This window comes from Somniosus microcephalus, chromosome 8 (genome assembly GCF_052327205.1).
Source record: "Somniosus microcephalus isolate GS21.2 chromosome 8, FLI_Smic_1.0, whole genome shotgun sequence".
Classification (NCBI taxonomy): domain Eukaryota; kingdom Metazoa; phylum Chordata; class Chondrichthyes; order Squaliformes; family Somniosidae; genus Somniosus; species Somniosus microcephalus.
The window spans coordinates 23,461,748-23,478,694 of record NC_140994.1 but is presented as its reverse complement, the minus strand read 5'-3'; the positions used below and the strand labels follow the sequence as shown (position 1 = coordinate 23,478,694).

At 44.5% G+C, this 16,947-nt stretch overlaps 1 protein-coding gene across 3 annotated transcripts in view; it reads right to left on the bottom strand.

The window, feature by feature from the left end:
- The window catches only part of rbm20 (RNA binding motif protein 20), a 288,851-nt gene that overhangs the window by 47,136 nt on the left and 224,768 nt on the right, over positions 1–16,947 (bottom strand). For all 3 annotated transcript variants that reach the window (XM_085994352.1, XM_085994351.1, XM_085994353.1), the window contains exons 3-5: positions 10,342–10,403; positions 9,032–9,096; positions 8,128–8,213 (exon numbers count right to left, since the gene is read on the bottom strand). In XM_085994352.1, the coding sequence (XP_085850478.1) occupies positions 8,128–8,213; positions 9,032–9,096; positions 10,342–10,403 (213 nt within the window). The remainder of the gene's footprint in view (positions 1–8,127; positions 8,214–9,031; positions 9,097–10,341; positions 10,404–16,947) is intronic.

Here is a 16,947-nt window from a genome sequence, read left to right as displayed (position 1 = left end):
TTTTAGTCGTATACTATCCTTAATTTCTTTACTTAGCCACGGATGGCTGTCTTTTCTTTTACACCCTTTTATTCTCAGTGGAATATATATTTTTTGGAAGTTGTAAAATAACTCCTTAAATGTACACCACTGATCATGTATCGTCTTACCCTTTAATCTATTTTCCCAATCCACTCTGCTCAATTCACAGAATCACACAGAATCACAGAAACCCCACAGTGCAGATAGAGGCCATTTCGGCCCATCGGCCCGACATATATCCCACCCTATCCCCGTAACCCCACGTATTTAATCCCCCTAACACTAAGGGTCAATTTATCATAGCCAATCAACCTAACCCGCACATCTTTGGACTGTGGGAGGAAACCGGAGCACCCGGAGTAATTCCGCTCTCATACCTTTATAGTCTCCTTTATTCAAGCTTAGCACGCTTGTTTGAGATCCAACCTTCTCACCCTCTAATTGAATATGGAATTCAACCATGTTATGGTCACTCATTCCAAGGGGATCCTTTACTAGGACATTCTTAATTAATCCTGTCTCGTTACACAGGACCAGATCTAAGGTTGCTTGCCCCCTGGTTGGTTCAGTTACATACTGCTCAAGAAACCCATCCCTAATACACTCAATGAACTCATCCTCAAGGCAGCCCTGCCCAATTTGATTTGTCCAATTAATATGATAGTTAAAATCCCCCATAATTATAGATGTTCACTTATTACAAGCCTCAACTATTTCCTGATTGATACTCCATCCAACAGAGTTGCCACTGTTCGGAGGCCTATAGACTATGCCCACTAATGTTTTTTTCCCCTTATTATTCCTTACCTCCACCCAAACTGTTTCATTATCCTGATCTTTTGACCCAATATCATTTCTCTGTATTACAGTGATTCCTTCCTTTATTAACATAGCCACCCCACCTCCCCTTCCTTCCTGCCTGTCCTTCCTGATCATTAAATAACCTGGTATGGTTAATTCCCAGGCATTGTCACCCTGCAGCCATGTTTCTGTAATGGCCACAAGATCATACCCATATGTAGTTATTTGTGCCATTAACTCGTCTATTTTGTTACGAATGCTACATGCATTCAGATAGAGAACTGAATGACCCTGAAATGAGCTTGCGACCACATATCCGCAGCATAACAAAGACCGCCTATTTCCACCTCCGTAACGTCGCCTGTCTCCGCCCTTGCCTCAGCTCATCCACTGCTGAAGCCCTCATCCATGCCTTTGTTACCTCTAGACTTGACTATTCCAACGCACTCCAGGCTGGCCTCCCACATTCTACCATACGTAAACTTGAGGTCATCCAAAACTCGGCTGCCCATGTCCTAACTCACACCAAGTCCCGTTCGCCTATCACCCCTGTGCTCACTGACCTACATTGGCTCCCGGTTAAGCAGCGCCTTGATTTCAAAATTCTCATCCTTGTTTTCAAATCCCTCCATGGCCTTATCCCTTCCTATCTCTGTAATCTCCTTCAGCCCCACAACCCCCCGAGATATCTGCGTTCCTCTAATTCTGCCCTCTTGAGCATCCCTGATTATAATCGCTCAACCATTGGTGGCCATGCCTGCTGTTGCCTAGGCCCTAAGCTCTGGAATTCCCTGCCTAAAGCTCTCCACCTCTCTACCTCTCTTTCCTCCTTTAAGACGCTCCTTAAAACCTACCTCTTTGACCAAGCTTTTGGTCACCCACCCTAATTTCCACTTATGTGGCTCGGTGTCAAATGCTTTGTCTTATAATACTCCTGTGCAGCGCCTTGGGATGTTTTACTACATTAAAGGTGCTATATAAATACAAGTTGTTGTTGTTGTTGTTTATATAGCACCTCTAATGTGTTAAAACGTCCCAAGGTGCTTCACAGGAATGATTATCAAACAAAATTTGACACCGAGCCACATAAGGAGGTATTAGGACAGGTGACCAAAAGCTTGATCAAAGAGATAGGTTTTAAGCGAGGCATTTGAACACAAGGATGAGAATTTTACAATCAAGGAGTTGCTGGACCGGGAGCCAATGTAGGTCAGTGAGCACTATGGTGAAGGGTGAACGAGACTTGGGGCCCGATTTTCTGGATCGTGTGGGAAATTTTCGGGTTCCCCGAATGTCGGGTTCCGACCCGAAAAAAAATGGATCAGCCAGCTGCACGCAATTTTCCCTCAAGTGGCCAATTAAGTTCTAGCGTGTGGGAACCCTTGCTAATTGACTATTTTCAGTCAGAAAGCCCCACAGTATGATGTCATCATTTGTGGTGCTTTCAAAGTCCACAGCAAGCATTGCTTCCTCTGTTGGCTTCCAAACGAACCATACAGGATGGCAGAGGAGCCTGCAGCAGCTGTGGCCAGTGCCAGACCCCGAGCTGCCTCCAAATTCGACGAAGCTTCACCGCAGGCATTATTGGATGGGGTTAGGGCCCACAGGGAGGTCCTCTTCCCTAGGTCAGGCAGGAAGAGGCCTCCCACTGAGACCAAGGCTGCATGGATGCAGGTGTCAGCAGATGTCAACTCGCTGGGAGTCACCAGAAGAACCTGGATACAGTGTCGGAAACAATTCCATGACCTTCACCGTACAGGAAAAGTAAGAATGAAGTTTCCAACACCCTCAGCCTGATCCCCATTGTCTTTCCCCACCAGCTTTAGCACTCTCTTCCGCCACATCCCACTTCACAGTCACATCCATGCACCCTTACCCATTTCATCTCTCTCTATGCTCACATTCACATAACTATTCCACCATGCAGCCCTCACACTCCCTCTCACTCTGATGCTTTGAACACAGCTGACAACACACAGGGAGGGCCCTTGGTCTTGCAGCCTCACACCATCTTTGTCTCCCTCTAAGTATCTATGCTATGCAATCTCTACACTCACTCCTTCCTTCTCACTCAAACTCCACTTGTCTCCCTCATTGCAGGAAAAGAGAACTCATAATGACAGAGAGCGAGCCAGGACTGGAGGAGGCCCACCCTCAGTAGCCCACCTGACCCCCTGGGAGGAAGGAGTGCTGGAAATTGTTGGGGCTGATGTGGCCACGGAAGTTGGGGAAGGAGAGACGGGGGCAGTCCCGCAAGCTGGTGACAGAATAGTTTGCCATCTCTCTCATTGACATAACATGAGTCGCTGTTATGATTCTGAAGCTACATCATTTGAACTTATGAACATCTGCCAACTCCAATGTGCATGTAACCTTGGCATCACATCTCTAACTCCTTCCTCTACTCCCCCACAGGACCATCCAGAGCCCCCGTCCCCACTGTGGAGGAGGAAGAGGCTGTGCAGCCAGACTCCTCAGAGGAAGCTCCAACCTCTGAGGGCGCAGCGTCAGCAGAAGTAAGCGCACCCAGCACCAGCGCAGACACTCACACCTCGGGGGGACCTTCGGGACATAGAGTAGTGTTGTCACCTGATGTTTCACAGCTCACAAGTGAGCCTCAGCAGATTCTGGAGACAGGGACAGCAGTGGAGAGTCCTCGTCGGAGGGCGCAGGACTCTGCCAGCTCAGCTCAGCTGCGCTGCATGTCGACCCTCTGCCTCTGGGTCCATCCGCAAGAGAAGAGGTGATGGATCTCCATGCACAGATGCAGGAGTCTCTGGCAGGTTTTGTCTCCAGGGTCACTGCGAGTGTGGAGCGAATGGAGGAGTCCATAGCGACCATGAACAGAGCCTTTGTGGAGTTATTGGCGCATGAACGCATCACCATGGAAAGGTTGGCAACCTCCATGGAGGAGATAAGTCGCCAGGGTATGGAAAACATGGTGAGTGCTCATAAGAGAATGACATCTCTTGAGGAGCGATGGCCATCTATTAAACAGAGAAACCAGACCTTCATGGAAGTCCTTCTGAGTAGAACTGCCAGTGCAGATACGGGTCCCCATGGCCCCTAAAGCGCAGCAAGGTGCTCTCAAGCCACTTCCAAGCACTGGCCCCTTCTGGCCTGTGCAGCTTCAGGTGAGTGAGCAGCAGCCTGGTGCTCCTGTTGCTGATCCTGCTGTTCCTGGTTCTGCTGCTGCCGCCTCTGCTGCTGGAGATCCTCTAATGGCAAGAAGGGAAGGAAAAAAAGGCGTCCCATGTTTCTGGTAGATGCCTCCACTGAGGAAGCGCTGAGTGAGGGTGGCGAGAGGGGCTTCCCAGGAGCTCACATTGGAGAAGTGTGTGAGGCTCCAACCTTCCACAGCTGTGCCTAAGCCTTAAACAAGTAGCCCCAAGCCTGCAACAACAAGGTCCTTCAAAATACAAATGCTCTCCGATTAAATCTCAGCTTTCCCGAATGACCTGCAGCTGAGAGCAAGCAAGCCGGGATGCTTCACGCCAGGTTTCATCAGCGGGGTTCCCCGCAGGCGTGTTTAGCGTGGGAAACCCTTGAAAATAGCAAGGGCCCCTTAAAATGGCATTAAACATGCCAATAATTGCTGATTAGGGTCCCGACGGCCAGTCCCGCCAGCGGCGGGCGGGACTGAATCGGGTCGGAGAGAAACGGCGGTCCGAAAGTCAGATGGGGCGGGGAATCAGGCGGGGGGGGGGGGGTCGCGACCCCCTGTTTTTGCGATTTTCCCCGCCCACACGCCTGAAAACCCGCCGGATGGCTGGGAGAAAATCGGGGCCTTGGTATGAGTTAGGTTACAGCCAGCAGAGTTTTTGATTACTTCAATTTTACGGAGGCTGCAAGGTGGGAGGAGAGCACTGGCATAGTCGAGTCTAGAGGTAACAAAGGCATGGATGAGGGTTTCAGCAGTATAAGAGGTGAGGCAAGGGCAGAGATGCATCCCACAGCACCTATCTATGTTGCTCCTACTGACTAGATCATTGCCGTTAAGCTATCAGTCGGGACATTTTGAAAGAAAAAAGGCCGGCAGTTTTGACTCCTAGTTGTCTGCCAACTCTCAGGAATCTTCTTGCAGATAATTGAAAACACGGATAACAGAGGTACAGACTATTAGGGCTGGATTTTGTCAATGGGGAGCTTTTGGAGGCGGGACTCCCACTTGTTGGGTTTTAGTCCCGCCTCCATCGACTTGTGGCCAACCCACGCTACTTTCCCTTGATTGACCTTGTTAAGCCCGCCCAGCGGGCTTAGCAGGCCAATTAAGGGAAAGCCAGTTACAGGTGACGTCAGCGAGTGCCGTTTCATCTGTCAAGAGCTTTTGACAGATGAAATGTCATCGTTTACACTGACAATCTGTCTTCTAAGTTGTGTCTTTACTCAAGACTCAATTAGAAAGCCTTCCTGACCAGAAAGCAGAAGGCTGCAGCTTTTGACAGTTCAGCAGCCATTCTGCTTTCTGTGCCGGTGAGCTGGAGGCGGGTTGGCGGCGGGTTCAGCACCTGCCCCCAAATTCTGCCATATTTTCCCGGCAGTCCCGCCTCCAAACCCGCCTCCCCAACCCTTAATGTCCCACTGTCCATGAATGACACAATATGCCCACTTGAAAGATTGTTGTATCTCTTGGAATTTGTTGAGCCTTCTTCAAAATGGTACGTTTGCTTTACAAAAGAGAACCTTGGCCCTGAAGAAGTTGACATTCTCTTCAAGAAGAAGTTGACATTCTCTTCAAGAAGGCCAATAGAATTAACGAGCGGGTTATTTACCAGAGGCCAAGCAAGGCTCCCATGAAGAGCCAGAAACTGAAAACTTGCTAAGACATTCAACATGGTGTCTAAGGTCTATTGAGACACTGGAGGCATGGAAAAGGAATAGTATAAAAAATAAAGACCCAGTGAGGGTGTGAAGGAATAAGCCATATTTCAGAAAAATGCACCATCATATGAACAGCATTCTGATTTTATTAATACACGATACATGGTTTAAAAGTCTGGAAAGCCTCAGCGACACAAGCTGTGTCAATACAGGCTTCTGAGATGGGATGGTTTGATAACACAAAAGTTGTAAAACACCACACAAGCTTTGAAATGGGAATTGGTTAAAAATACTAAAACAATGGCCCTATTGAAATAGCAGTTTGGTGCTTCCAGAAGGTCTGGAGTTTGGGAGAAACACAATGGAATGACCCAAGTAAAGTGTTATAAACTAACACGTTGAACAGGAACACAGAAACATTAAAAGAGGCATGTGCCTTTGAAAAGATGACATCAAGTAAAAGAAACACCTGCTGGTCAAATAGTTTTTATGTTAAACTTGGAAGACAGGAGACATAATTCTTAATACAACTATTGAGATAGCTAGAAAACAAGCAAACACCCTAGTTGAAATGTTTTTAATTTACATTTTGTAAATATGATACCAACAGAATACTTTGAAGATATGACTTCAATAGATGCACCAAGCAATTACATTGTGTTTGTATTGAACTTGGAACACCACGGAGACAGGAATCTGCTAATAACCAGTTAAGCCAATATTAAGAATTGAATGGAAGACCTTCGATAAGAATGACATCAAATAAATACTACTGTCATATTGTTTTTTATGATGGGTTTTGAAACACCTAAGCACAGAGACAGGATTCTAAAAACTAACAGTTGAATTGACAGTAAGAATAGAAAGAAGTCAACAGAAAAAAATGACTAGAGATAATTAGCTTACATCAGCAGAAAAGTTCAAAGGATAAACCACTAAAAAAAGGTATAAAAATAAGAGCTTTTCAGATAGACAATCAGAAGTCACTGGAAACGGGCAAGCGATTCTCGGCTTCAGAACCGCTCTGTAAGCCTACAACTCTGAGTCTCGGGTAATCAAGGTATTTGATTTTGGTGGCTATCCTGGATTAGAATTAAGAATAAGAAATGCAAAAATGTACAAAGTTAAGATTTGAGAATAAGGATCTCTGAGGATAAGAAAAATAAGCTATTTGTTTTTGAACTGTTAATGTTGCGACTGACTCAACAGCTGTTAACGGTATGTCGACTCTTAAATAAATCTATATATTTTTAGAATTGTCTCAAGTAGTATTTCTGTATCAATCTCGCGAACTCAATTTCTGTACACTCTTTTGTGAGGAGTTGCAGAATTCTGGGGGGTATTCCGGACCCTCAAAATATCCGGAAGGTTGCAGTCTAGTTAAACTTATTAAAAGTGCTATCCAGAGGACGGTAACATCGTCACGTTGTTCCTTTCCTTTAGGGAGAGATAGTCTGAACCTTTAGACCCAATTAAGCATCTTATAGAATTTGGCTATCTTTAACTTTAGTTGAAGGTGAACGTCTGGGGAATACGCCTGCTCTGGGGTAGCCCGAAAAGGGCTAGGACTAGTAATTATCCCTTCAAGGGGTGGAGCAGCAATAAACCTTCAACTCAGTGGGAGGCCAATGTCACAGAACACCTGCTCTCATAAGCAGAGACCTAAGGAGAGAGCATGGCTAGTTTAGAGGATCTACTAAACATCATAGAAGTGATTCCAGGAATACTGTTGTCACAGCCTTATTCATTACTAAAAAAAGTTATACAGCTACAGTAGTGTCGTTTTTTTCCCCCTTAAGCCTCCGTGAAGCACCTTGGGACATTTTTCTACATTAAACACAAGTAGTCGTAGTATTAGTAATCGTAGCAGCAGGGGCAGTAGTGGTAATTGTTGTGTATGTACCTTTAAGGGAAGAACTGGTTTTAGACTGCAGTACCGGCAGTGACCACCCCTGTATTAAAGGCCCTAGCAGGCTTCTGTATTTTCAGTCTGACGTTGCCCTCCTGTTCAGTAAAGTACCTGTTAAACTGTTCTCCCGAAGTCCGTGTATTATTGAGGCGCGGACTTTACAGTTCTGATTCTGGTTCTGGGCTAGCAACCCAGAGGTCATGAGTTTAAATCCCACCATGGCAAGTTGTGAGATGGAATTCAATAATGTGAGCTAGTACCTTAAAAATGACCATGAAAGCTGCTATAGTGTCACAAACACCCAGCTGATTCATTAACATCCTTCAGGGAAGGGAACCTGTCATCCCATACCCATTCTATGTGGTTCTCTTTTAATACCCTCTGAAGTAGCCTAGCAAGCCACTCAGTTGCGAAACAAAAATCTCTATGAAGGCCCACTGCCCTTGGTGGATGGGCAACAATACAGTCTAGCCAGCATTGCCCACATCCTGAGAACGTTTTTAAAAAAAATAAGCAAATAGAAAATGATGCTAAGGTGAATTGTATATCTGTTGAGCATCTAGGAATGCAAATACCTTGGATCCAGAAGGTGTTGAAGAGAATCCATGACTTGGTTGGGGAAATGTCTTCAAGTGAGATTGACTGCCATCTGATGGAAGGTCTGAATGATAAAGGACAATAACGTGAAGTAAAATTAGGGATGTTCATTAAGGTACCAGACAGGTGTACAATGCTACTCTGGGTCCGGCAATTGTGTAGCAATAAGCTTATGAACAATAAAGGACCATTTTTCATTGTGTGGATTAACTGGAACAGGACCATCTTGCAGTGCCACAGAATAATGGGATGTGGATTCCTGCCTGATATCCCCACACTACTAGTTCCCACCTCTCCCATCCTGTTCCGGGGCAGTGCTCAGCAGATACCAATCACTTCTCCACAGGAAAGGAGTGAGAAAAAAAATGATAGGAGTGTCCACACTGGCATGTTTAAATAAACTCCAAGTAGGTTTAAAATGCATCTAGGAGATCCATGCAGCATCATACTCAACCAAGGTGAGACTACCTGCACCAGGTATCCCCTAACCCTGGATTTTATACTACAAATTTAACGTCACTGTGATGGAAATCACACCTTTATGTCACCATTTAACTAGAGGATTTCAACAATGTACAAGTATGGTTCATTGATGGATGACTTAATGGAGACTATCTTGCTGCACTGAGATACTCATTCCTTCCACCCAATCCACTTACAATTGATAAAATGTTTTCCACATTTTTCTCCAGCATCAACACTGTTATTAAGGACTTGATGTTAAATTCAACACAAAGCTATATTTAACATTAGCCAACTATGCACAGTTAACGTTACATGCACTGTACATTGTGTTTAACTGTTTATTTTTTTTCTGCACCAAAGGAGTGCACCGATATATAATAGATTTAGATCGATTACCAGAAAGATTCAAAATCGTACCGGCTCCACATGAGTTGACACCTCCATTCGTTGATCTTGTAAAATGAGTTGACCCAATGCCTGAACTAGGATTAAAATCAGAATGTATAATAAAAATGAAGTAAGAACGACACAGGTAGAATGGCAGAAAAACAGAGATGCTCTAAGATAACCTCTTCACTGGCCCAGGTATCTCAGAAACTGAAAAGACTTATTCCATTGAGATCCATGCATTTGCTGGGGAAGAACAGACGGTTTTCCTACACTGTAGTAAGGAAGACACGTATGGATATATTTTAGTTATTGCCTATATCACAACAGTGACTACACTTCAAAAGTAATCCAATAGGTGTAAAGCACTTTGAGGTGTCCTGAGGATGTAATAGCTATTATAGAAAGGTGACTATTTTCTTACTTCTTATCTTCAGGAATTGTTGTCATTTATAGATCTAAAATTGTTTATATAAAATCATTCAGATAGATGTTTTGTGTAAAACTAAATCCTAACATTTGTGGATAAACTGAAAGGCCCACATAGCAGACCACGTTATTGTCCATGCCTCATTGAGATGATGTCAGGGCTACTTGGTGATCATGTAGGCTCTTTTAGAGCAGCTTTGAACCTTGCTGATGGGCCTACTTTGCAACCCTTTCGCTGGTAGATCAAAGGTTTGCTGATAAAAAAAAATAACTTATAAAAGTGGACCCAAGGCGGGGGACGCAGATCCATTAACGTGTTTTGGCACTTGGTGATGATACAGGTCTGTGCCAGAAATTCCCCACAGAGTGAGTTGCTAATTATGATATTAGAGAGAGATTAGAGCAACAAAATATACATCAAAGAAGTTGCTGCGTGGATATGAAGCTCTTCTCCCAAAGAAAGGGAAGGAAAATCAGAAAGAAAGTAAACCCATAATTAATAGTGTATTACAGAGTGACAGCGGCTCTGACAGCGGTCTGGGAACAGGTTACCAAGTGATGGAAAAACAATGGAAAAAGTGAGGGATAAATGTTTGCAGTCATGCATGAACAACCCCTGGAACAGAAAATTATACAACTGAACTTCTGAAACACAGTGCTCAAGGAATTACAGAGCATTACTTTCTGAAAGCCCAGGTGTATCGATGTGCAGGACATCTAATACAAGCAGTATTACTAAGCTGGGCACAAACCAAAAGCTCATCACAGTGGTGAGTGATCTGAAGGATAATCTATGATTATAACTAATGGAGATTTGTTCTTGAGTATCTGATCATGGGTCGGTGTGGATCACAAGAAAAAAAAAATAATTTAACCTCGACAAACGAAGCTAATCTGGATGGGTTACTTACTTTTCAGAGAAGAGTGTACAGTTCTGGATGTGATGCTTTCCATTCACATGATGTTCCCAATCCTGCCAATGTAAAAGAGAAGCAAATGCATAAGATTGTTGAGTATACATTTCTATGGAAGCTTGTTAAAGGGGTTCAGTGCCCAAAATATGACCTAACTAGGCTTTTTTTAAATTGAAGAAACACTAGACTAATTTGCACTGTCTGGGGTAACTTGAGTGGAGCGCACCAGACGCGCACTCTGCCAGGACCAAGAGCTCAGCAGTCTAACTTCCTCTCGGGCATATTTTACCTATCTCAGGCGCGCACCATTGGGTACAGGCCCACACAGAGAAAAGGAAATCCAGGCACATGTACGATGCTGGGGATAGATGACAGAGTGCCTCTACTGCTATAGTAGAGTTACATTACTTTACAATTTCAGGGCTAGGCTTTAAACATGGGAGTTAAAATTGTCAGAAACATATAGAAGATAGGAGCAGGAGTAGGCCATTCGGCCCCTCAAGCCTGCTCCGCCATTCAATGGGATCATGGCTGATCATCCAAACTCAGTACCCTGTCCCTGCCTTCTCCCCATATCCCTTGATCCCTTTAGCCTTAAGAAATATATCTAACTCCTTTTGAATATATTTAATGAATTGGCCTCAACTGCCTTCTGTGGTAGAGAATTCCACAGGTTCACCACTCTCTGTGTGAAGAAATTCCTCCTCATCTCTGTCCTAAATGGCTTACCCCTTATCCTTAGACTGTGACCCCTGGTTCTGGACTCCCCCACCATCGGGAACAGCCTTCCTGCATCTAGTCTGTCTAGTCCTGTTAGAATTTTATAAGTTTCAATGAGATCCCCTCTCATTCTTCTAAACTCCAGCGAGTATAAGCCCAATCGACCCAATCTCTCCTCATACGTCATTCCTGCCATCCCAGGTATCAGTCCGGTGAATCAGCTGTGGTGGTGAAAGACACAGGTAACGTCTACAGTGGCAGCATTAAAGAGGCTGGTGTTGGAGAAGCCTCAGGACAGAAGCCGCTGTGGAATTCTGGTGGTTTGTGCCGTTCTGGAAACAACAAAGAGATTACAGCTGTTGCTGCATTTTTGGGACAGCTAGGTGGCAAAGGCATGAATGAGGGTTTCAGGGCAGCACGGATGAGGTAGGAGTGGAGACAGGTGACATTTCAGAGGTGGAAAGTAAGGGATCTTGATGATGGGCTGGATATGGGTTTTCAAGCTCAGCTCGTGTTGAGCAGGACCTTGAAGTTACACATCGTTAGGTTACGCTTAAGTGGGCATCAGGAAGGGAGATGGAATCAGGGGACAAGTTGTAGAGTTAAAGCAGCAAGAGTCTGTCACACAGGCTTCAGAGGGCACCCAAGTGGCATTGATATATTTTTTATTCTCTCCCCTTTTTCTAACCTCCTTTTGTCTTTTTACCTCTTTCTCATTTTCTATGGAATTTGGAAGTGTTTTCCCTTGCTGATTTCTCCTTTCTTTTCCAAAAGAGAAGAAAAATGTATTAATGCCAATTGGCCACCGCCTTTGTGTGATGGTAGACCCTTGCCACCTTAGCTCCATGTGTGTCATGTTCCTGCTCAACCCTCCAGTTTGGGTGGACCCAGGGATTCCAGGGCATTATTTGAAGAAGAGCAAGGGCGTTCTCATGTTGCCTGGTCAATAGTTATCCATCAACCAGCACCACCAAAACCGATTATCTGGTCATTTGCCTCATTGCTGTTTGTGGAACCTTGCTGTGTACAAATTGGCTACTGTGCTTGCCTACATAACAACAGTGACTACATTTTAAAATAATGAATTGACTGTGAAGCAATTTGGGATGTTAACATGAAAGGTGCTATATAAATGCATGTTTTTTGATGAAAGTCAAACAGTGACTGATAAGGCAAGGTCATCAGAAGAGGAGCTCACAAAGGATGCAAAAATAAGCATGACATGAATCAGTCATTCGTGAAAGAAAGACTTATGAAATAATACTGAGCGGCCTACGGGTGGTGCTGTCCAGGGAGAGTATAAATACTCGGGCATGGGCCCAGCTTGCGCAGGACATTCTTAACAGGAACTAGTGAAGGACACAACTAGACTTCCATGTTATTAAACAGTTGATTAAAGCTTTGTTTAACGCTTAGACCAAGTGCCTAGTAGTTTTCTTACGTCAAAGCATACCTGCTTCATCGGGTGGGGAGAGGATCGAGCTCTCTGTGCTCAAATAGCCTCCCAACACTTACTGTATAGGCTTACACATGAGGAACAGCCACTTGGGTGAGATACCGTGGAGCCATACCTCAGCTGGAGAGGAAGAGGGGTAAAAACTTGTGGGAAAGGGAGCAAGGAAAATAAGGAAGTTATTTTATAACCCAAGGAAGTGAGCTGTGAGGTATTCAAAACTTGTGGATAATAAAATGAGGTATCTGCCTTTTGTTTAATGCTTTTCTACCATTCCTGACTTCCAGATAATACATCATTCTCAACCCTCACTGGCAGAAGAGACCAACTATATTTGAACTGATTTTAATAGTCAGCAACCACATTAATAGAAAAAGAAAATTGCTGCATGTTTTAGAGAATAAAAGCAAGTGACTGCTGGGAGATGACATTTCACTCAGCACAGAAGGGTCAGTTGAGCTTTGAGGTGGAAAGTTGCCGATTTAATGCCCGCAACACCACCTAAACACATTATCAAAACTGAGACTCCAGCATCGTGTTGAGATAAACTAAGGCCCTACCTACTTGCTCAATCTTTGTTAAAGATCCCACATTGCGCTAATCCAAAGAAGAGCAGGTAGTTCTCTTGGTGCCCTGGCCTACAATTCTCCCTCATCCATTAACTGGTTGTTACAAATTTTGGGCCTGCCTTAGATCTTTGATATGTTGCTAGGGTGAGATGAAGTAAGTTGGGAGGAGGCTCGTGTGGAGCATAGGCCTGTTGGGCCGAATGGCCAAGTTCTGTGCTATAAATACAATGGCTGCGATTTTCTCTACCTCGGCGGGTCCATGACAGACGATGTTGCTGTCTGGTCCTTGCCCTGCTCCTGTCTCCATCCCGGCCTCTGACATGACTTTCCCCTGATTGGGCTTGTTAAGCCCGCCCAACGTGTTTCCCGGCCAATTGAAGGAAGTGGGTCTGATTATGTCATTTGATGACGCGTCATTAGCCAGTTTCCTTAGGGACCATGCGCAAATTGATATTGACATTTGTGCTGTCAGTTTTCTACAGCATTGAGGTGCTGCAAACACTGACAAGCACTGCACAGAGGTGCAGGGCTGCACCCAGGCTCTCCCATGACTCCCTCCATATGCTTATGGAGGCAGTCACAGCACGTAGGGCGGTTCTCTTCCCTTCCATGGGCGGAAGAGACCTCCCCAGGAGACCAACACAGCCTGGTTGCACATTACACAGGAGGACAAAAGCAGGGATGTCGTCAGGAGGACAAGGCTGCAGTGACACAAACCTTTCAATGATCTCAGTAGATCACGAAATGTTACTGCAAAGCCACACTCAACCTCATCCTGCTGTGCCGCTCATCACATCCCCATCACTCTGCCTTCCCTACCCTACTCCTGCACAACCTTATTCACACCAACTTACCTTCCACCTCCACCCATCCCTCTCTATCTACATTATCACTTCCCCATCTCACTAGCCACCCCTAACACACACCCTCATCCTAACCCAATCATACTAACTAACAACACGCAAGGGTAGGCACTTGTGTGTTTTAGCCAATGTTCATGTGAAGTTTCTGTTAATGTGCTGTCAAACATTGAAATATTTATTTTCAACACTTTGCATTCTTGAACAGATTTCTGTGCACCTTTGGAAGTGTCATAGTGAGTTGCAGTGAATGGTGAGACATAATGGTACCCCCGCACTGGTGGTCAGTGTGAAAGGAATGGCTTGAGCATTGTAGGGATGCTTTATGTTGTTGGTGTGGGGTGGTGCCAACCTGGCGCATCATGTGGCAGCCAGGGTGTACAGTGTCAAGTGAAGTAAACCTGGCTATGGTGAGGCCATCCCTGGCATCCCGGGCAGCAATGTGGTCGGGTCCTGATGCACTGTGTCCTGTGCAGCATCAATTGATTGCGGAGAAGGTTGGTGCTGCTGGTGTACCTGGTGCTGCTGGTGTGCCTGGTGCTGTTGGTGTTCAGGCTGATCGTGGTGTGATTCTGAGGACCAAGGTGAGAGAGTATAGAGTGCACCGATGCTGATGGAATAGATGGCAGGTGAAGTAGAGATGACAGAAGCGATCTGTCAATGGTGGGAGAGGTAATGAGGTTAGACTGGATGGAGACTTGTGTAAAGACTTGCAGCATCCTGAATCTGTAGTGGAAATGCAGTTTAGAGAAGCTGGTGGTTAAGGGAACATTTCTCAATCAGCTGGGAGCTTTGACTTGACATTTGAAGCTGTCAACTCATCAGGTGATTCAATGATCAATGACCTCCCACCTCAGCTTGACAGATGAGGTCTAGGTACAGTGAGAAATCGGTGGGCGACATGTCAAATTCAAAAAGCTGGGAAAAAAGCATTGTTAAGTTGCTGTAAACAAGCCACTAATGATTTTAATTGCCTCCCCCCCCCCACCCCCGCCGCTGTCTGTTGGGTCTGCTCAGCGCTGGCAGACCCGACATCGGGAAAGTCCAGTGCGCGCGTTTTGACAGCGGGTTCCTGACCCGCAGTTAATCATTTTCAATTTAACACCCACCCCGTCCACTGAGTGCCGGCAAAATTTTGGCCTAGGTAATTTTATGTAACTATGTAATATTTTCTCAGGTCAGTATCACCAGTCTTTCCCATAAGCGAACCCATGTCCCTCACAATCAGGACTTTACTTTCCAGACTCAATATAAAGACATATGATAGTATAACCTTAGGGGGAGTGCAACAGTGAAACCCTTTGTTATACGAGCTGAATGTCATGATCCTCACACGTGTCCTCGTGTATGGGTCTCTGAAGGCAGAATCATTTACACTTCACTGAAGCGATGCCAGATATGAATCATTAAGCTGCTTTATTTTAATCAGTAAAGGCACGTGTGTGATAACAGTTATAGCAAATCCTACCTTACTTCATCTTATCTTTAGTCCCTCCTTGTAAATAGGAAAAGTTATTTCTAAGAAATCGCCCTACCGTCCCAGTTAGCTGTCTTGTTTTTGGCTAGTCCTAACACTGAATCAGACCAAGGCTTGCTCTAGACCTGGTCAGCTCTCTTCTTAAGGTAGGTCTTGCCTGTCTGTCTTGGCAGACCTTACCAACTGACCCTAAACATGTGTGCCTTTGTGGTCATGTGGCCCCTTTTAACAGGACATTTGGCAGTTTTACCTCTGACTCCTTCCCTGTCCAGAAGTTGGCCAGTAGAGTTGCCACTGAGCCCATAAAGACCCCTTGAAACTAGTTCATGCTAAACTCACAAGGTAGACATAACCCAACCCCTTAAGGGCAAATGTTTGCTGGGATGTTTTTTAATAAACATCCATTGTCTGAGCCCATCTGGACAGATGCTTTGTCTGACATCTGATGCACATCCCCAGCAGGTGGCTGTACTGCGAATTTAACCACTTGAAGGCAAACTATAATTTAAAAGCTCATTTTAATATAAATTACACTGACCCCGTTCCCCCGTCAATGCCAAAATGGTCAGAAATCCCAAAACACAATGGTCAGTCACCTTACGCTGTGCGTAAAATGGCTGCTGATTTGCCTATATAACAAGTCACTGTATTTCACTGTAAGTGAAGTACTTTGAGACATTTTTGAGAACTGTGATACCGAGCTCTATAAATGCAAGTCTTTCTTTCACTTTGGGGAATTGTTATTATGTGAGGACGGATAGAACTTGAACTAAAGACGTCTGCTCCCACATTTGCTTGCATAACAACAACATACGCTTCAATAAGTAATTAATTATATGTGAACTCTGAGGGATGTGAGAAAGTGTTAAATAAATGTTAGTCTTCCTATATACACATATATATACTGTATTTGTGATCTTAACAATTACGGTATATCTTTTGCAAATGAGATAAAGTTCCAATTTTAGTTCAATCTGTGGGTTCTTCATTTTATACGCCAGCAGAGGTCAAAGGGCAAAGGTCAGAGTTATCCAGCACATTTAATGACATCAAATAAACAGCCTGAATAGACTGAAATGAGAGCAAATCACTTTTAAAGCCGCATTCACGCAATCTCAGTTCCAGTCATGTTGACTCCTTCTCCAGATGTTTGGAACACTTTCATGAAATCAGATGATTTGTTTTATTAAAAAAGCCTAAATAAATTTATAGCAAGAAGAATAACGCTACCTTTTCAGTGATTGTTACATTCAACGCGACAACATCTCTTTTTCTCAATCAAATCACATCCTTTACCCTGTAAAAATATTATTAAGCTGCTTAGAAGCAGTTCACGGCGACCCTGCTCATGTGAAATTGTTGTGCGCAAAATCTTGGCGTTGACTAATTTACTGATGGGTTTTCTTGTGAAATTATTTGAGTTTTGATGATGAAGGAGGGTGGATTAGATTACTATTTAGGAGTTAGCAGTTAGGAAATAGCTGGAAAATTCTGGAAAACTATACTAGATGATAAATTGGTCGT